The sequence below is a fragment of the Procambarus clarkii genome, chromosome 5 (assembly GCF_040958095.1).
Source record: "Procambarus clarkii isolate CNS0578487 chromosome 5, FALCON_Pclarkii_2.0, whole genome shotgun sequence".
NCBI lineage: Eukaryota > Metazoa > Arthropoda > Malacostraca > Decapoda > Cambaridae > Procambarus > Procambarus clarkii.
The window spans coordinates 11,454,081-11,475,923 of NC_091154.1; the positions used below are offsets into that span (position 1 = coordinate 11,454,081).

Sequence of the window (21,843 nt, forward strand, 5' to 3'; positions counted from 1 at the left end):
GTACAATAATTTCAGGAGGATAGGTTGGATTTTGTGCATGTAAATGTGTACTATTGGTAGAGCAGAAACTTGCGTCGTATTCACATTAAGATACGATAATTTATATTTTCTGCTAGATATAGAGGTGGAGCAAGTATGTTACTAGTACTTGTATTTGCTTAAATTTTTATATATAAGCAAATTACAGGGAGGGAAAAAGTGTTACTTGTATTAATACCCAATGGGCAGGAAATGGAGAGTAAGATGGTAGATCAGTTGTACCTCTGTAGGAAAGGTGGGGAGACGGCTTTGGTTAAGGAGTTGAGGCAGTTCAATCAATCCAGGAAGGCAAGCCACAACTGGTGCAACCAGTGCCACAGTTGCATGGTTGTGGGCTCTATGGGGACAGGAAGCTATCCAAAGATCCCCCCCCCCCCTACCCATTGTTTCAGTATTAGTGTGTAGCACTAAAGTTGCCCAAAATATTGAGGGTTTTGTGGTTCAATTGCTCATGCAATAGAACTGATGCATAATGATCGTAATCTATTCCATTTATCTTCCTCCACTTACAGTTGATGTCCAGATCCTAAATACCTTTTGGATTCATTATCAGAGCACGTTTCTCTCTTTACACTGACAACGAGTCTTCAGGGACCGTGTTCTTGAAGTACCCGAGTCTGTCTTCTAGAATCTTTCATACTCATTAAAGACGATGAGTATGAAAAGATTGTTTCCCAAAGAGCTGACGAGCGTCGATTCCTCTCCCCACCCCCTTTCCCAATGTATTCTTGCACTGACCCTTCTCTCTCTGCGCCTCTTCCATTTATATAGACCTGGCTGGGCGAGTCCTTAATGACACCCATCAGTGATCATTTCCCAATCACTATTATGGGATCATTTCCTATTATGGGCTATTCCCCTAGTGATAGTCAATTCAATCAACTCCTTCCCTACCGCTCTCTTCCCCTCGGTAGCAGTGAGATCTGGTGGACTGAAAAGTTTCACTCTGCTGGTCGTCTCTTGTGCGTCAACCCTCCCTCTCCCTTCCTCCTTCAGTTCTCCTCGGGACACTGTAATAGATGCTGTTCTGAACTGTTCTTTGCTGTGCTTCCCGTGACACGTGGACGTGTGTACTCTGGTGGGAGTGTGTTAGTGTGTTCTGGCCGTGTACTGAAGAGGCACTGGAATACACCTGAATCCTTTACATTTTTGCTCTTAAAAGGAATACACTTAGTAAGTTTTGGGGTGTAAAATTGTTGTGGACATGTCACCTGCCCTTCATCTTCGTAGTTCAGTTGTGGCGGATCTGGTGTTGGTCGAGGACGAACTGGGTACACGGTTGTGCAGCAGCTATCTTCCGTATTCTTCCTTTCCTTACTCAGGAGACCCATAGACTTATCCAACTCACCATCCCCCTACTATATTTTCATCCTCTCAGAACTGCGTTCTGCCGTGTCCCTCAGCAATACTACGCCAGCTGACGGTTTTCAGAGATGCTCAGTCAAATCTTTGCTCCTTGCAGTATTTGTTGCATATCTATAAACGTATTTTGGTGTCGATTTCAATCCCCCGTAGACTGGCTCGAGGCTGTTGTTGAAGACTTATTGTTAGAAAACTTTCTACTCGAGGGACTTGCCCCTAAGGATTTCCTTCCCATTACCTGGACAAGCAGTGTGCACACTTGTCGACGGTATGAGTAGTAATGTTGCTGCTCCATCTCCTCCCATCCAACAATTTGGTTTTCGTTAGTGCACTTTGTGACATTCGGACCGACTTTGCTGCAGCTTTATCTTTGAAAGGCTTATGATACCACCTGAAGATAAAATATGTCCAACCGCATTAATTTGACATTCATGGCAGTCCCCTGCACTCCCCGAAAAGTTTCTTCTCGTAGGTATTTCAAGTAACTGTCCCCTGCCCCCCCCCCCCCCCCCCCAAAAAAAAAAAAGAAGAGCAGGGTGGTGTTCCATCAGGTGCCTGAGTTGAGTGTGTGTGTGGCCAATATGTAGCCTTGCCAGAGCAGTTTCCCACGATGTAGTATGGGGGGAAGTGCATTAACATGAGCAAGTGCCAAGCCATTAGGACTAACACTTGGAAGGAATGGTTCCCAGCCACTTAGACGGTCGGGGATTGAACTCTTAAGTTGCATGAAGCGAGACAGATCAAATTGCAAACCCATAAAGATAACAGACCAAAGGTCCCGGATTAAGGAATGAATGAATGAATGGGTAGAAATTTGAATAAGGACTGTCGTTTTGGGGGAAATAAACAAAAGCGCAAAAAGTCATCTTAGCAGCAGTGTCCGCACCTTCATTTAGGATAATACCAATATGGGTGGGAACCCAGCCATATTGTTTCAACCCAGCCCCAAACACTGTCCTTACGCTCCTGGAGATAAGAACCGGCTAATATTGAATTTAAACCAACAGGATGCATAGGGTTAACTGACAAGAGCCACAAGGGCACAAGAGTGTCGACCAAAATAACGAAAGTACATTGACGTCGGGAAAGCGGTCGACGAAGAACTTAAGAGACTGCATGAAGTTCCAGTGTGTGTAGGTGTGGTGTGGCCTGGGGTTGGTGTGGTGTGGCCTGGGGTTGGTGTGGTGTGGCCTGGGGTTGGTGTGGTGTGGCCTGGGGTTGATGTGGTGTGGCCTGGGGTTGGTGTGGCCTGGGGTTGATGTGGTGTGGCCTGGGGTTGGTGTGGTGTGGCCTGGGGTTGGTGTGGTGTGGCCTGGGGTTGGTGTGGTGTGGCCTGGGGTTGGTGTGGTGTGGCCTGGGGTTGGTGTGGTGTGGCCTGGGGTTGATGTGGTGTGGCCTGGGGTTGGTGTGGTGTGGCCTGGGGTTGGTGTGGTGTGGCCTGGGGTTGGTGTGGTGTGGCCTGGGGTTGGTGTGGTGTGGCCTGGGGTTGGTGTGGTGTGGCCTGGGGTTGGTGTGGTGTGGCCTGGGGTTGATGTGGTGTGGCCTGGGGTTGGTGTGGCCTGGGGTTGATGTGGTGTGGCCTGGGGTTGGTGTGGTGTGGCCTGGGGTTGGTGTGGTGTGGTGTGGCCTGGTATTCGTTTGCCTTGTTCGGGTAGAAGGTAGACACAGTAGTCGCTTCTGTATATATTTATTGACTGAGATAGCAAGGTATATATCTGCCTAGCCGAGGTCCTTCTACTCTGAGCCTGTGAGGATAACTGAGGCTGCTGGGAGCATGGCTGATGCTCCTCTGTCTGGCATGACGTCAGAGGCCTACTCGCCTGTGATTGGTTACATTTCAACTGACAGAATTTGAGTATAACACCGCTCGGACAGCGCTTCGGATTCGTTGTCCTGAGGTTCCAGGCTTTTCCAGGTAATAATGATGGAAATACAGTTGTAACAAACTTGTTTGACACGCCTATTATTGCACGATATATTCGCATCAAGCCAACAAGATGGCGCGATCGCATCTCTCTCCGACTGGAAGTGTATGGTTGCAAATATGTATCAGAATCGATAAGTTTTCATGGGAATTCCATGGTTGTGATGGATTTCACAAGAGTTCCAATAACCTCTCTCAGGGACCATATCCGCTTTCGGTTTCGCACGACATTTCCTGATGCAATGTTGATGTACAGTCGAGGAACTCAGGGTGATTTTTTGGCCCTGCAGCTAGTGCAGAACAGGATGGTACTTAATGTCAACCTCGGATCAAAATTATTGACCTCACTGTCTGTGGGTTCATTGTTAGATGACAATGCTTGGCATGATGTGGAGATCAGAAGAGAACAGAGGAATGTGACGTTTCTGGTTGACCGTGTCCGCAGAGATGACATAATTCTTGGAGACTTCAAAAGATTAGATTTAAATCAAGAGTTTTATATTGGTGGTGTACCAAACATGCAAACTGGCATGAAGGTTCGTGTCAACTTCACGGGTTGCATCGAAAACCTCTTCATAAACGGCACAGCTATCATTCCAGAGATGCGAGATGCTGATGATTACTATTCATACTACTACAGTCGTCCAAAATACACGAAGATTAATACTGTATCAACATGTCCATATGGAGACTCAGCAGAGTTGACCCTCACATTCCTCAGAAGGGAAGCTCATCTCCGGTATCCAGCATTTGAAGATCAGCGCTCACTCAATGTTTCACTAGATTTCCGGACTTATGAAGATAAAGGTGTTCTCATTTATCATAAATTTTCAACTGTAGGGTATTTCAAGATTTTCTTAGATGAAGGTAAAGTGAAGGTGGAGGTTTCAGCAACAAATACTCCAGGAAAAGTTTTGCTAGACAACTTTGATGTATCATATAACGATGGGCGGTGGCACAAAGTGATGTTTACCATCGCAGAGAACAGCATGGAACTCAGTATTGACGATGTGCCCATGAAGACAGTACGAGTTATCTCCATTTTATCTGGAAAATATTTCCTTGTTGGAGGTGGTGTATATGGCTCAGATGGCTTCTTGGGATGCATGAGACGAATCTCAGTGGTTGGGTTTATGCAGAAACCTCAGGAAGATGAAATCAGTGACAGCAAGGGTGTGGTACTAGCTGCGTGCCAAATCATGGACCGATGTGATCCCAACCCTTGCGAACATCACGGACGTTGTAAACAGAACTCCCGGGAATTTTTATGTGACTGCTCTGGCACCGGCTACTCTGGTGCTGTCTGTCACACCTCTCTCAATCCAATATCTTGTGCTGCATATGGTATACAGAACCCAGGATCTAAGCGTGCTGAAGTATATATTGATGTTGATGGCTCTGGACCTCTTGTGCCTTTCCCTGTCACCTGCGAGTTTTATAATGATGGAAAAATATATTCCTACTTGAGCCACAAACATGAGAAGATGACTACTGTTGATGGATTTGAGAAAAGGGGATCATATGTACAGAATATAATTTATGATGCTGGCATGGAACAAATTGAAATTTTTGTAAATCGCTCCAGCAAATGTCGGCAGCGTATACACTATGAGTGTCTGAAGGCAAAACTTTTTAATTCCCCATCTCCTGAAGACCAAGATTTCCAGCCTTACACATGGTGGGTGTCGCGCAATAATCAGCCTATGGATTATTGGGGTGGATCGCTGCCAGGATCACGCAAGTGTGAATGTGGACTTATGGGTACCTGCGTCACTGACAAGTGGTGCAATTGTGATGCTGGTTTGGAGTCGTGGCTGTTTGACAGTGGGGAGCTAACAGTGAAGGAACACCTTCCTGTACGTCAACTACGAATAGGTGATACAGGCTCTCCATTGGATGGCAAGAAGTCTAGATACACCCTTGGTCCTCTTATTTGTGAGGGTGACAATATATTTGACAATGTGGTAACATTCCGCAAAGCTGATGCCACTATAAACCTTCCCCAATTTGACATGGGGCATTCAGAAGATATATATCTGCCTAGCCGAGGTCCTTCTACTCTGAGCCTGTGAGGATAACTGAGGCTGCTGGGAGCATGGCTGATGCTCCTCTGTCTGGCATGACGTCAGAGGCCTACTCGCCTGTGATTGGTTACATTTCAACTGACAGAATTTGAGTATAACACCGGGGTTGGTGTGGTGTGGCCTGGGGTTGATGTGGTGTGGCCTGGGGTTGATGTGGTGTGGCCTGGGGTTGGTGTGGTGTGGCCTGGGGTTGGTGTGGTGTGGCCTGGGGTTGGTGTGGTGTGGCCTGGGGTTGGACTAGGTGTGGTGTGGCCTGGGGTTGGTGTGGTGTGGCCTGGGGTTGGAGTAGGTGTGGTGTGGCCTGGGGTTGGTGTGGTGTGGCCTGGGGTTAGAGTAGGTGTGGTGTGGCCTGGGGTTGGTGTGGTGTGGCCTGGGGTTGGAGTAGGTGTGGTGTGGCCTGGGGTTGGAGTAGGTGTGGTGTGGCCTGGGGTTGGTGTGGTGTGGCCTGGGGTTGGAGTAGGTGTGGTGTGGCCTGGGGTTGGTGTGGTGTGGCCTGGGGTTGGAGTAGGTGTGGTGTGGCCTGGGGTTGGAGTAGGTGTGGTGTGGCCTGGGGTTGGTGTGGTGTGGCCTGGGGTTGGTGTGGTGTGGCCTGGGGTTGGTGTGGTGTGGCCTGGGGTTGGAGTAGGTGTGGTGTGGCCTGGGGTTGGTGTGGTGTGGCCTGGGGTTGGAGTAGGTGTGGTGTGGCCTGAGGTTGGTGTGGTGTGGCCTGGGGTTGGAGTAGGTGTAGTGTGGCCTGGGGTTGGAGTAGGTGTGGTGTGGTGTGGCCTGGGGTTGGTGTGGTGTTTCCTGGGGTTGGTGTGGTGTGGCCTGGGGTTGGTGTGGTGTGGCCTGGGGTTGGTGTGGTGTGGCCTGGGGTTGGAGTAGGTGTGGTGTGGCCTGGGGTTGGAGTAGGTGTGGTGTGGCCTGGGGTTGGTGTGGTGTGGCCTGGGGTTGGTGTGGTGTGGCCTGGGGTTGGTGTGGTGTGGCCTGGGGTTGGAGTAGGTGTGGTGTGGCCTGGGGTTGGTGTGGTGTGGCCTGGGGTTGGTGTGGTGTGGCCTGGGGTTGGTGTGGTGTGGCCTGGGGTTGGAGTAGGTGTGGTGTGGCCTGGGGTTGGTGTGGTGTGGCCTGGGGTTGGTGTGGTGTGGCCTGGGGTTGGTGTGGTGTGGCCTGGGGTTGGAGTAGGTGTGGTGTGGCCTGGGGTTGGAGTAGGTGTGGTGTGGCCTGGGGTGTGAGTAGGTGTGGTGTGGCCTGGGGTTGGAGTAGGTGTGGTGTGGCCTGGGGTTGGAGTAGGTGTGGTGTGGCCTGGGGTTGGAGTAGGTATGGTGTGGCCTGGGGTTGGAGTAGGTGTGGTGTGGCCTGGGGTTGAAGTAGGTGTGGTGTGGCCTGGGGTTGGAGTAGGTATGGTATGGTCTGGGGTTGGAGTAGGTGTGGTGTGGCCTGGGGTTGGAGTAGGTGTGGTGTGGCCTGGGGTTGGAGTAGGTATGGTGTGGCCTGGGGTTGGAGTAGGTGTGGTGTGGCCTGGGGTTGGAGTAGGTATGGTGTGGCTTGGGGTTGGAGTAGGTGTGGTGTGGCTTGGGGTTGGAGTAGGTGTGGTGTGGCCTGGGGTTGGAGTAGGTATGGTGTGGCCTGGGGTTGGAGTAGGTGTGGTGTGGCCTGGGGTTGGAGTAGGTATGGTGTGGCCTGGGGTTGGAGTAGGTATGGTGTGGCCTGGGGTTGGAGTAGGTGTGGTGTGGCCTGGGGTTGAAGTAGGTGTGGTGTGGCCTGGGGTTGGAGTAGGTATGGTATGGTCTGGGGTTGGAGTAGGTGTGGTGTGGCCTGGGGTTGGAGTAGGTATGGTGTGGCCTGGGGTTGGAGTAGGTGTGGTGTGGCCTGGGGTTGGAGGAGGTGTGGTGTGGCCTGGGGTTGGAGTAGGTGTGGTGTGGCCTGGGGTTGGAGTAGGTGTGGTGTGGCCTGGGGTTGGAGTAGGTGTGGTGTGGCCTGGGGTTGGAGTAGGTGTGGTGTGGCCTGGGGTTGGAGTAGGTGTGGTGTGGCCTGGGGTTGGCGTAGGTGTGGTGTGGCCTGGGGTTGGAGTTGGTGTGGTATGGTCTGGGGTTGGAGTAGGTGTGGTGTGGCCTGGGGTTGGAGTAGGTGTGGTGTGGCCTGGGGTTGGAGTAGGTGTGGTGTGGCCTGGGGTTGGAGTAGGTGTGGTGTGGCCTGGGGTTGGAGGAGGTGTGGTGTGGCCTGAGGTTAGAGTAGGTGGGGTGTGGCCTGGGGTTGGAGTAGGTGCGGTGTGGCCTGGGGTTGGAGTAGGTGTGGTGTGGCCTGGGGTTGGAGTAGGTATGGTGTGTCCTGGGGTTGGGGTAGGTGTGGTGTGGCCTGGGGTTGGAGTAGGTGTGGTGTGGCCTGGGGTTGGAGTAGGTGTGGTGTGGCCTGGGGTTGGAGTAGGTGTGGTGTGGCCTGGGGTTGGAGTAGGTGTGGTGTGGCCTGGGGTTGGGGGAAGGGTTGTTATAGGAGTTGAGGTTGGGGTTGGTATAGGAGGTGGGGTTGGGGTTGTTGTAGTGATGGGTGAGGTGTAAGTGGGTGTTGTGGTATTGGTGTTATTTACTCACCTAGTTGTGTTTGCGGGGGTTGATCTCTGGCTCTTTGGTCCCGCCTTTCAACCGTCAATCAACTGGTGTACAGATTCCTGAGCCTACTGGGCTCTGTCATATCTACATTTGAAACTGTGTATGGAGTCAGCCTCCACCACATCACTTTCTAGTGCATTCCATTTACTAACTACTCTGACGCTGAAAAAGTTCTTTCTAATGTCTCTGTGGCTCATTTGGGTACTCAGCTTCCACCTGTTTCCCCTTGTGTGTGTGACACCTATGTTAAATAATCCATCCTTGTCCACCCTGTCAATTCCCCTGAAAATTTTGTATGTGGTGATCATGTCTCTCTTAGCTCTTCTGTCTTCCAGCGCCGTGAGGTGCAGTTCACGTAGTCTGTCCTAATAACTCATGCCTCTTAGTTCTGGGACTAGCCTAGTGGCATACCTCTGAACTTTTTCCAGCTTCGTCTTGTGCTTGACTAGATACGGGCTCCATGCTGGGGCTGCATACTCCAGGATTGGCCTTACATATGTGGTATACAAGGTTCTGAAGGATTCCTTACACAGGTTTCTGAAAGCAGTTCTGATGTTAGCCAGCCTCGCATAGGCCGCTGATGTTATTCTTTTGATGTGGGCTTCAGGAGACAGGTTTGGCGTGATATCAACTCCTAGATCTTTCTCTCTGTCCGTTTCGTGAAGGACTTCATCTCCCATTCGGTATCCAGTGACTGGCCTCCTAGTTCCTCCTCCTAGTTTCATTACCTTACATTTACTTGGATTGAAATTTAGTAGCCATTTGTCGGACCATTCCTTCAGTTTGTCTAGGTCATCTTGTAGCCTCATACTATCCTCCTCTGTCCTGATCTTCCTCATAATTTTCGCGTCATCAGCAAACATCGAGAAGAACGAGTCAATTCCTTCTGGAAGATCATTTACGTATATCAGAAACAGTATAGGTCCAAGGACTGATCCCTGTGGGACTCCACTGGTGACTCCCCGCCACTCTGAGACCTCACCTCTCACGGTGACTCGCTGTGTCCTGTTGCTTAGGTACTCTCTTATCCAGTGGAGTACCTTTCCTTTCACTCCTGCCTGCATCTCCAGTTTGTGCACTAGTCTCTTATGTGGTACTGTGTCAAAAGCTTTCTTGTGTTCCAGAAATATGCAGTTTGCCCAGCCCTCTCTCTCTTGCCTAATTTTTGTTGCCTGGTCATAGAACTCAATTAATCCTGTTAGGCATGATTTGCCATCTCTGAACCCATGTTGTTGATGTGTTACAAAGTTCTTTTGCTCCAGATGTTCCACTAGCTTTTTTCGCACAATCTTTTCCATCATCTTGCATGGAATGCAAGTTAGAGGACACTGGCCTGTAGTTCAGTGCCTCCTGCCTATCACTCTAATTGTATATTGGGACTACATTGGTTGTCTTCCAAATTTTTGGCAGTTCGCCTGTTACCAGTGACTTCTTGTACACTATAATAATGATAATAATAATTTTTATTTAGGTAAGGTACATACATAAAGAGATTTAACAAAGTTTGTTGGCTTTATAGATAGAGCTAGTACATACAATGCCTAAAGCCACTATTACGCAAAGCGTTTCGGGCAGGAAAAACATTAATGACTAAAGCTTAAAACTAATGGGAAAAAGAATAAAATGTGTTGAGAACAAATAAAAATAGAGGTAAAAGAGGGGGGAACATTGTTGAAAAAGCAGCACAAATACAATTACAAATTATTACAGAAAATTACATTCAAACAGCGTTGATTTGAAAAAAAAAAAAAAAAAAAAAAAAAAAAAAAAAACATACATGGGTTGACAACAGAGGGGTAAGGTAGGTTACAGAGAATTAATTAGGTATAGCTTCGTTTTTAACTTAAACTGGTTGAGAGAGGTACAGTCTTTAACATGGTTGGGAAGGTCATTCCACATTCTGGGCCCTTTGATTTGTAGAGCATTTCTGGTTTGATTAAGTCGTACTCTAGGAATATCAAAACTGTATTTATTTCTGGTGTGGTGCTCATGGGTTCTGTTACAACCTTCTATGAAGCTTTTGAGATCAGGATTGGCATTATAGTTTAGCGTTTTATATATGTATAATACACATGAGATAATACACGTGCAGTGACTTAATGTCTAACATATTCAGAGATTTGAGTAGGGGTACCGAGTGATGTCTGGGGCCAGAATTGGATATTGTCCTAATGTAACACTGTAAAAGTGTTTGGTTTAGTTTAATACATACATAGAGTACATGAGTCACAGACAAGGATCTGAGAGGCGCCAGTTTGTCGGCCTGAAACTCACACCTCTAAGCGTTAATGACCCCAAGTGACCTGAGGTCAGATCATGCGAATTTCACCTTGCTTCCGCTAAGCTTATAATTGTAGTCTGGTAGCCTTCAAACATGCCGACGTTTAAGGAGTGGCTTGGTAGTGCCGGAGGCTATCTGCTTGTGGGCGGAGTTAGTACTAGGGTCCCCAATATATACTGAGGGAGCATAGAGCACTAAGGATTAAGAAGAGACCAGCCAGGAGAGCAGAGGAGACGGCCCTAGCAGGGAGGCTGTCGGCCGGCAGGGCGGGAGTCTCCGTCAACTACAGACCCACCCCCCCTCTCTATCCAGCTATAGGCAGAGACACTTGGTGAGTTGAGCATTAAGGTGACTTGGTCGTGTTTTACAAGTGTTGTGTGATGATCAGGGGCAGTCAAGTCGTAGGGTTCTCGAATTCTTGGATGATGACTCACTTTGCATATTAAACTGTAACATTTTAATTGAATTGCTAAATTATGATACTTCATGGGAAATATAATTATGAATTTATTATTTAAATTGTGTTTAACTTTGTTCCCTAGAGCTTTGAGTTGAGGTGAGAAAGCCTCTGTGGTTACTGGTTTCATGGTTTAGAATGGATACATGGTACAGAGGGAACATACTAATAATAAACTCATGATAACATCTTTTGAGAATTTTGTGATACAGACAAGTTCCATTCCTTGTCTTGTATGTGATGATCTAGAATGGATGGTGGCAGCATTTCTTCTTCTACTATCTACTCTTCTACTTCTACTATCTACTCTTCTACTTCTACTATCTACTCTTCTACTTCTACCTATCTACACCTCTCCCTCCACCCTTCTCTAAACTCTCACTTTCAACTAATGACCCTCCTCGCTCCTCCCACCTCTCTCCCTCTCACCCCAAACCCTCACTAATTACTTCACTATTCATTTCTTTCCTTTCGTTTTCTCTTATACGTTTGTGGCAATGATTCTGTATTCTAGAGTTCTCTCTAGAGTTTCGGGTAACTGATCAAGTGACGGCGCCTTGTAGTCTTAGCACCTAGGTAGTCAAATACCTAGGTTACAAGGTGTTGAACCAGAGAGGTTGCCTTATGAACTCTGGGAGTGCTCTAGAATAGTTAGCTAACTGGGGACGGGATAACGGACTAGAGAGAGCTGTTTCCCCCGGCCTCGTTAGTTAACTGGGGGGGTGGAATAATGGACAAGATAGAGCTATTTCCCCCACCCCCCCGTTACAATGATGGCAGCGGTGTTGAACAATGTTTAAGGTATTGGTGTTCTTTTGAACATTGTTCAGTCCCACGTGTCTTTTTGCCGCTCAGGCGCTATCAGGGAGATCTTGACAGGTGTTTATTATTCGCGAGTTAGCGAACTTTTTTTTCAGGTTAGGAGATTGTGATTCTCTGGTGTTGTGTTTAGTGATTTTGTGAGTTTTGTGGTGTTCAGGGAATGTTCACCAGAACTTGCGTGTGTAGTGATTTATGTTAGTAATAAGATTTGGCGATTTGGGAACTTAGCGGTGTTGGTAGTGCAGGTCAGTTGAGTGTGACAGGTGACCTCGCATGTCCCACGGGGACACCCAGCCACCGCTGGTCTCCAGGTCAGTGGGGAGTGGCAGGTGTAGTTTTAAGTGGTGGTTCTGCTCAGATTATTGCGATCGACTGTTTTACTCCATTTGAACGCAATAATCCGAGGTGTACTGGTATTGTACAGCATGCTAGGGGGAGGCTTAGTATGTCAGTAGACTTCACGTTGGGGACGCTCGACGTTAGATAGTCTGGTCACAGGGGTGGCAACAGTTTGGAGTTGTTGACCGGCGGAGAAGCTAGGTAAACACTCTGGGTCACGTAGGTGGCTGTAGGTTAAGGGTGGGAGTAATGGATATTTAAGTACGTAAGATTAAGAACGGTACAGTTAAGTTAGGCTAGTGTTTGGTCTATTAGTATTGATATTTTTGTGGAGATTCGTTTAGTGGCAAGTTAAAAGTAGTGACGATCTTATTCTCTCTTCTCTAACTTTACTCTGTTACTGTTTTATGTTCCACCAAGTCAATATCATTCAGGGGTAATTGGATTATTAAAAAAATTGAAGTGTAGTTGTTGCCAGGAGGAGAGCGTTATGATATAACTGTGTAACCCTATACAAACTACAGGGTCACACAACAAGTTGGAACACGGGTATTGTCGCCTTTATGTTCAATTCACAGGTGGGAGCCAGAGGAGAGGCGCGACGCACATACGAAAGAGGGAGACGGCTGCTGTGTACCTACACTCAGGGGCGTTTATCACCACCACCACGACCAGCCCACTACCTGGAGGTCATGGCTCCACCACCACCACCACCCCAGGGGACCCCAAGATGCAGCCCTCTCGGTCGGTCAACATTGGTCTACCCAGTGGACCCCAGGACGGACGGACCCCAGTGGACCCCAAGACTTACGGACCCCAGTGGACCCCAGGACGGACGGACCCCAGTGGACCCCAAGACGGACGGACCCCCAGTGGACCCCAGGTCGTTCTGCAGACGACCCAGTAAAGATGGAAGAGGAGCAACAACGACTCCAGTCTGTCCCACCAACATCGGTCTACCCAAGGATGGACCCCAGGACGGACAGACCCCAATGGACCCCAGGTCGCTTGTCAAAGACCCATGGGAGGAGGAAGAGAGAAGAAAGAAGAGAGAAGAAGGAAGAGAGAAGAAGGAAGAGAGAAGAAAGAAGAAAGAAGATAAGACAAGCTGAGTGAGACACGATGCCAAGTGTCCCTTGCTGGTATCAGCATCATTGCATGGAGCGTAATTGCAAGACAGGATCGTTTGCCTTAACTGGCCGCCCCTCCTGCAAGCGTGTTGCTCTGTTGAATGATTCTTCCTGTGTCGTGCGGACTTGATGTGGCTGTCAGAAGTAGCTCTCTGAAGGAGGCGTGCTGGAGCAACAGGGAGGAAGAAGAGTAGGATGGGATTTCTACTGTTGGCAACTATATGGAGGTCTCGAAACTTGTAGTCCCTATAGCTGTGAAGAACCCCAATATACGTCTCTCATGGTGACTGACGTAGGGCCAATTACAGATCAGCTGGGACAACCAAATTCCACGGTCCTGTGCGCAGTTCAAGTAGTAACGGCTTCTGGTTGACCAAGTGTTGTTGTGCGTTAACGACGGAGAAGCGACGGAGGCAGTTGTGTTGAAGAAATGTGGTACAGGATTATCTACAAGACCAAGCAGTGACGTCGCCCAGCCAGAGACAATGGACGTCTGTCTATATATTTCATTTTTTAAAGTAGGATGACGTATATTTGTTTAGCTAGGATGTATTTTTTTTTCGTTAATAAAGTTGTTGTACACAGCTAGCTTGCTTTAGCAGTGTTGCAAAAACTTTATTTCGGGGAGAAGGGGAGATGTAACACTGTAAAAGTGTTTGGTTTAGTTTAATACATACATAGAGTACATGAGTCACAGACAAGGATCTGAGAGGCGCCAGTTTGTCGGCCTGAAACTCACACCTCTAAGCGTTAATGACCCCAAGTGACCTGAGGTCAGATCATGCGAATTTCACCTTGCTTCCGCTAAGCTTATAATTGTAGTCTGGTAGCCTTCAAACATGCCGACGTTTAAGGAGTGGCTTGGTAGTGCCGGAGGCTATCTACTTGTGGGCGGAGTTAGTACTAGGGTCCCCAATATATACTGAGGGAGCATAGAGCACTAAGGATTAAGAAGAGACCAGCCAGGAGAGCAGAGGAGACGGCCCTAGCAGGGAGGCTGTCGGCCGGCAGGGCGGGAGTCTCCGTCAACTACAGACCCCCCCCCCCTCTCTATCCAGCTATAGGCAGAGACACTTGGTGAGTTGAGCATTAAGGTGACTTGGTCGTGTTTTACAAGTGTTGTGTGATGATCAGGGGCAGTCAAGTTGTAGGGTTCTCGAATTCTTGGATGATGACTCACTTTGCATATTAAACTGGAACATTTTAATTGAATTGCTAAATTATGATACTTCATGGGAAATATAATTATGAATTTATTATTTAAATTGTGTTTAACTTTGTTCCCTAGAGCTTTGAGTTGAGGTGAGAAAGCCTCTGTGGTTACTGGTTTCATGGTTTAGAATGGATACATGGTACAGAGGGAACATACTAATAATAAACTCATGATAACATCTTTTGAGAATTTTGTGATACAGACAAGTTCCATTCCTTGTCTTGTATGTGATGATCTAGAATGGATGGTAGCAGCATTTCTTCTTCTACTATCTACTCTTCTACTTCTACTATCTACTCTTCTACTTCTACCTATCTACACCTCTCCCTCCACCCTTCTCTAAACTCTCACTTTCAACTAATGACCCTCCTCGCTCCTCCCACCTCTCTCCCTCTCACCCCAAACCCTCACTAATTACTTCACTATTCATTTCTTTCCTTTCGTTTTCTCTTATACGTTTGTGGCAATGATTAAGTATTCTAGAGTTCTCTCTAGAGTTTCGGGTAGCTGGTCAAGTTACGGTGCCTTGTAGTCTTAGCACCTAGGTAGTCAAATACCTAGGTTACAAGGTGTTGAACGAGAGAGGTTGCCTTAGGAACTCTGGGAGTGCTCTAGAATAGTTAGCTAACTGGGGACGGGATAACGGACTAGAGAGACCTGTTTCCCCCGGCCTCGTTAGTTAACTGGGGGGTGGAATAATGGACAAGATAGAGCTATTTCCCCCCACCCCCCGTTACACTAATAGCAGCTTTGTGTTGAGTAATTAGAGGACGTAAGTGATTTTGGGTAGTAGAGCCCCAAGCACAAATACCATAGTTGAGATATGGATAGATAAGGGAGTAATAGAGAGTCACCAGGGCAGGGCGTGGTACATAATATCTGATCTTAGAAAGAATGCCCACAGTTTTTGAAACTTTTTTTGATATGTTTAGAATGTGTCCCTGGAAATTCAGCTTGTGGTCAATGAGAATGCCAAGGAATTTGCCATCTAATTTGTTACAAATTTGGGTATTGTTTATTTTGAGATTTATTTGATTAGAGGATTTATTGCCAAACAGAATATAGAAAGTTTTGTCAATGTTAAGGGTGAGTTTGTTGGCAGTTAGCCACAGATGGACTTTATTTAGCTCAGTATTTACTGTGGCATTTAGAGCAAGGGGATCAGGACTGGAGTAAATGAAGGTTGTGTCGTCAGCAAATAGAATTGGTTTGAGGTGTTGGGAGGCATTTGGAAGATCATTAATGTAGATGAGAAAGAGGAGAGGGCCAAGTATGCTGCCCTGGGGAACACCAATGTTGATGGGTAGGGTGGGAGAAATTGTATTATTCACAGAAACACATTGGAGCCTGTCAGTAAGGTAGGATTTGAGGTATTGTAGGGAGTGTCCTCTGACACCATAATGATGTAATTTAAGAAGAAGGTTTTGGTGGTTGACAGTATCGAAAGCTTTACGCAGGTCCACAAATAACCCAACAGGGAACTCATTTCTATCAAGAGCTGTATGAATCGAGTTAAGCATACTAATAAGTGCATCGTTAGTGCTTTTTTTGGGCCTGAAGCCATATTGGCAAGGGCTAAGTATATTGAGTTTGGCTAGATATGAGTAAAGCTGCTTATAGATTAGTTTTTCAAAAATTTTTGACAAGTATGGCAGGATTGATATAGGTCTGTAGTTGTTAACATCTGTGAGATCACCACATTTGTGGACAGGCGTTACTCTCGCTTTTTTTTTAGAATATCTGGAAAGGTTTGGAGTTCAAGTGACTTGTTGAAGAGCAATGCAATAGCAGGGGCTAAAGATCTGGAGGCTTTTTTGTAGATTAAAGTTGGTATCTCCTCAAGGGCACTAGACTTGGTTTTAAGGGAAAGGATTATCTCATTGACGTCAGTGGAATTAATAGGCTTTAGGTACAGAGACTGTGGATAGTTACCTGTAAGATAGTCCTTAATGTCAGTACTGGAAGATGGAATATCATTAGCAAGGGATGAACCAATGGAAGAGAAGAACCTATTGAACTCAATAGCAGAATCAGAGGCTGAAAGCTGACCATCGTTATTAGACAGGAGAGTCGGTTTGTTATTTAAAGACTTCTTTGATCCCAATATTTGTGAAATTGTTCTCCAAGTTTGTTTAATGTTGCTCTTTATTTGGGTAAATTTATCTTCGTAGTATTTACTTTTGGCTCGTCTAATTATCTTAGATAGCAATAATGAGTAATTCTTTGAGAATTCTTTGGAGACAATTCCTAACCTATACTTCTTCTCAAGGTCATGTTTTTTATTAATAGATTTAAGTATTCCCTTTGTAAGCCAGGGATTGTTAAGCCTTTTGGTTGTGACTTGTTTTGTAAGCATAGGACAGTGGGTATTATAAAGGCTAAGAGTTTTTTGAAGAAAAGATTGCACTGCTAGGTTGATGTCCTCTATGTTACCTAACTCGGACTCCCAGTTGACATTATCAGTAGCAGTTATAAAATTGTCTATAGCAGTTTCATCGTGTAGTCTAAAACGTATCTCTCTTGACTCAAGAGGTGGTTTGCTAATGTTAGTTAAGAGAAATGTGGGGTATTGGTCTGTAGTGCTATCGGTGATTATACCTGAAGTAAGCGGAGAGGTTATGTTTGTCCAGATGTGATCTAGAGTCGTGGCAGTGCTATCAGTGATTCTAGTAGGCCTAGTGATTAAGGGTATGAGGAAGCAGGAATTCATACAGTTGAGGAAGCTAACAGCAGTTGGGTGTTCTGGCTCGCAGAGGTCAATATTAAAGTCCCCTGCGATAATTAGGAGGTTTTTGTTCAGTCTGTTATCAAGTATTAGATTTCTAAGGTTTGAGTTGAATTCGGACACATCAGTGTTAGGAATTCTATAAACTGCACCCACAGACAGGACAGACTCGGCACCCTTGACTCTGAAGCTGGCGAAGATATACTCCCTATAGCAGTCTCTAGTTCTAATTTCTTTTAAGCATGTTAGTTCTTGGTGGTAGTAAAGAGCAGTGCCTCCACCTCTCTGAAGTTGACGACAGTTGTGAATTGCTGAGTAGTTAGGCATGTTAAAGAGTTGAGTAGTATCCTCTTTCAACCATGTTTCAGTAAGTATAATAAAAGAGAATTTGTTGTCAATAGTTTCAATCAAGGCACTAACATCATCGAAGTGTTTACCTAGGGATCTAACGTTCAAATTGATTACAGAGATATTGTGATTATGAGTTAATACATTGTTTACATCATGTGCTGCAAAATATCTGCAATTTAGATCATTAAAGTGATTATTGTCATAGATAGTGGATAAGAGGTTAAGTTCTGGGTCTATACTTGACTGCATAGAAAAAGCTGATTGCAGGAAAAACAAGGAAAGAAAGGCAAATTACAAGGTAGAAATAAGCTATAAAATAGGGAAAAATATGTACACAATACTGTGCAAAACAAACACAAAAGGGGCTTACAGGGGTACAATGGAGTAAGGGAGTATGGCTAGGCTAGGCAACCTAGGTAATAAATGAGATTAAAGAAAAAACATATAAACATGGACTATACAAAACACAAGTTATAGAAATACAAAACAAAAATATAAACAAGACTAAGCAATACAAAAACAAATTGAGCAAAAATGAAAAATGAGGTAGATTGCTTACAAGTGCTCTCAGGTACACTGTAAGTAACAATAGATAGATAATATATATCAATATAGATAAGAATGTCACGATACAATAAGATAAGCAATTACATGAACAGATGAAAAACAAATCTGCTGTAAAATAGAAAGTAATTATAGCAAAACACAACAATATAATAATATAACAATACAATAAGAGCTTACAAAGTATTGAGTCTGCTAAATTAGAGAATAATTATGGCAAAACACAACAATAAATGCAAGTAAACAAAAGAATTGAAACAATTAGAGGTAGAATAAGGTCACTAGATAGCCATGGAGGATACACAAGTTTGGTGGAGAGAACAACAAATCAGTAGAGACTGTCAAGATGAATATATAAAAAAATTTGACAAATGATAATTGTAAAGTAAAATAATCTTAAAGATAATAAATTTTATTTAGCTTAGTTTTAACTTATAATTAGTATAAACTTAATTAAAAGAACAAAAATGAGATCAATAATTGATTTTAATAAATGACATAGATCAATAGAAATAAATTTAAAATATAAATGGAATAGGGTAAGATTAGATTTAAGAGTAAAATTTTACAATGAAACTGAGGTAGATGCTTGCATAAGTGCATGGAGACTTGATGGATTATTTAGGAAATTATATGAATAAGAGAACAATAGGTAAATGGTAAGGCAGAGACAGCACCTTAGACAAAGTTAGATTAAGTTAGGTTAGGCTCAGGCACTGAAAGAGTTAATTTAAGTACTGGCTATGAAGAGTGGTAGGCACAGAGCCTCTGCTCCTTCCTTAAGGATCCATGGTGAGATTCCATCCGGGCCTATAGCCTTTGTCACGTTTAAATCTAGCAGATGCTTCCTCACCTCCCCACTGGTAATCTCAAACTCCTCTAGTGGTGTCTGGGTTGGTGTTCCCTCCCTTATCTCTGGGACTTCTCCTTGCTCTGAGGTGAAGACTTCCTGGAATTTCTTATTGAGTTCCTCGCACACTTCCTTGTCGTTTGTAGTGAATCTTTCTGCCCTATCCTCAGTTTCATTACCTGTTCCTTCACTGTTGTTTTCCTCCTGATGTGGCTATGCAGCAGTTTGGATTGAGTCTTTGCCTTGCTCGCTATGTCATTTTCATATTGCCTCTCTACCTCTCTTCTCACCCTGACGTATTCATTCCTGGCGCTCTGGTATCTTTCTCTGCTCTCTAGTGTTCTGTTGTTTCTATAGTTTCTCCATGCCCTTTTAGTTAGTTGCTTTGCTAGCTTGCAACTCTGATTAAACCATGGGTTTCTCATTTCCATTTCATTTTTTTCCTTTTGGACTGGGACGTACTTGTCTGCTGCCTCCTTACACTTCTGTGTGATGTAGTCCATCATGTCTTGAACCGTCTTTCCTCTGAGCTCTGTTTCCCAAGCTAGTTCAGTTAGGAATTTTCTCATCTCCTCATAATTTCCCTTCCGGAATGCAGGCCTCTTGTTTTCTGGTCCCTTCCTTGAGTACATTAACCCTTCTTCGACCAGATATTCAAACAACAGTACACTGTGATCACTCATACCCACGGGGGCTTCAAGACCGATTTCCCTTATGTCTGAATCGTTCAGAGTGAATGCTAGGTCGAGAATTGATGGTTCATCGATCATTGCCTGTCATTCTCGTGGGACCCTTGACATGCTGACTTAAAAAGTTTCTAGTCGTCACCTCTAGCAGTTTCGCTCTTCATGTTTCCTAACCTCCATGTGGTTCTCTGTTTTCCCAGTCTATCCTTCCATGATTAAAGTCCCCCATGATGAGCAGATGGGATCGGTTTCTACAGGCAGCAGCGGCTGCTCTCTCAATGATAATGTTAACTGCCATGTTGTTTCTGTCATACTCTTGCCTGGGTCTTCTTTCATTTGATGGTGGGTTATATATCACTGTTACTACTACTCTTGGTCCTCCCATCGTCATGGTGCTTGTGATGAAGTCTCTGAACCCTTCACAGTCCGGAACAACCATCTCCTCGAAACTCCATTCCTTTCTCATCAGTAGAGCCACTCCGCCTCCTCCCCTTCCTTCCCTCTCTTTCCTTATTACAGTGTAGTCCTGGGGAAACACCGCATTCATTATGATTCCTGAGAGTTTTGTTTCTGTGAGTCCAATTACATCTGGGTTTACTTCTTGTGTTCTTTCCCTAAGTTCACTAGCCTTGTTTGTAATCCCATCTATGTTCGTGTACATGACCTTGAAGCTGACTCTCTTCTGTCCATTCTCAGTTTCTGTTGATTCCACTGGAGTTAGGGGGCAAGGGATGTCTGGGAAGGGTAAGCCTAGGATGGGGGACCTGGGGGGTCTGGGGTGTGAGGGGGGCTGGGAGGGTCTGGAACACGGGGGCTAGGGGGGGGCTGTCGTGAAGCAGCTGAGGGGGTCCGGGGTTGGGGATTCGTTGGGTCATGTGATGGGGGAGCTGGAGGAGCATGTGGTGGGAGGTCACGGGTTGGGGTATGCAGGGTAGACTGGGATGGGTTGACAGGGAGGTCAGGGGTTGGCAAGGGGAGGGGGCTGGGAGAGAGGGGGGTGGGGTAGAGAGGAGAACTTGGGATGGGGAAACTGGGAAGGGCACAGGCTGGAGAAACAAGGAAGGGCATGGGGGTGCAGGAACAGTGAGGGTCTGGGGGAGAAAAAGGGCATGGGGGGAACATGGGAGGGTCTGGGATCGGGGAACATGGGGGGCATGGTCTGAAGGGGGACTTTACTGTCTGGGGAGGTGCAGGTGATTGGTGGGGGATGGCTGAGCGGTTGGTTGGTGGGAGGCTTCTGTTACAGTCCTCCCTGGGGATGCTGGTCTGCTGGTGGGGGGATTCCCACTCCCCTCTGAGGTTCCTGGAGACACTGAGCTGAGTCCTGTGGCTCCCATATCCCCACCCCTTTCTCTGCGTCTCCTCCTTGTTTCTGCAGCCTTCCTTCTCTCCTCCCTTGTCATGTCCCTTTGCAGAAAGACGTCCTCGTATCCCCCTAACCTCTCAAGTCTGCTCTTCCTGGATAGGATTTTCTCCCTTGTTGCCTCGTTCGTGAGCACTACCTTTATCAATCGTTTCCTTTCCCGCTTGTAGATGCCTAGGCAGAAAATCTTCTCTATGTTTCCATCTACCTCCTCCATATCCAGTCCCTCCAAGATCTCTGTCATGATTGCTCGGTCCCTCCTTCTCCACTCCTCCCGAGTGGATCCCTCTGGTGTTGTACTCCTACAACTATAATTGTTCGTTTCCTTTCCAGCGTTTGTTCAGTGCATTTTGCAGCTTCCTGTGAGGTAGCTGCTTTCATAGCTGCTGCCTCTAGAGCGGCCTTGGCACTTGGGCTCTTCTGCAGTATTTCTGCAAAAGAGAGTCCCCCTGGAAGGAGCCTTCCATCAGCTTCGTCTCCTGTTTCCAGGAGGTTGCATACCCTGTGCTGGTTTGAATTCCGATTTTCCCTGAGTCTCTTTATCTCCTGTCTGGCTTCCTCTAACTCACTCCTTTGGTTCTGTATTAATGTTTGCATTTCCTGCAGGTCTCTGCCAAACCTCTCTTTCATGTCCTGCAGGTCTCTGCTGAATCCCATTTTCATTTCTTGCAGATCTCTGTTGAACCCCATTTGCATTTCCTGCAGGTCTCTGCCAAACCTCTCTTTCATGTCCTGAAGGTCTCTGCCGAATCCCCCTCTAATGTCTGGTTGAGCCATTCAAAGGTAGTATCCACCATTCTCCTCTGTCCCTGTCCCTGGTGATGTCCCCCATCATTTTCCCTGGCTGAGGGAAAAAACGTCCTGGCTTTTTCTTGTGCGTGTGTTTGTGCTTATGAGTGTGTGTTTGTTGTATGTGTGTGTTTGTGCGTGTGCGTGCAAGTGCGTGCGTGCGTGTTCGCTTGTGTGTGTTTGTAGGGGAGGGGACGCCTGGGAAACTGGAGGGGGGGGGGTGGGGGTTAGAGGGGGCGGAGATGTCACTTCAGGTCAGGTGGTCAGATAGTGGGAGGG

At 46.3% G+C, this 21,843-nt stretch overlaps 1 protein-coding gene across 1 annotated transcript; it reads left to right on the top strand.

The window, feature by feature from the left end:
- Positions 1-3,330: 3,330 nt before the first annotated feature.
- On the top strand, positions 3,331-5,412 carry LOC123766564 (neurexin-4-like). The gene has a single exon (XM_045755822.2). It carries the CDS (start codon positions 3,481-3,483, stop codon positions 5,395-5,397), a length of 1,917 nt encoding a protein of 638 aa, XP_045611778.2. The 5' UTR covers positions 3,331-3,480; the 3' UTR covers positions 5,398-5,412.
- Positions 5,413-21,843: the final 16,431 nt, after the last annotated feature.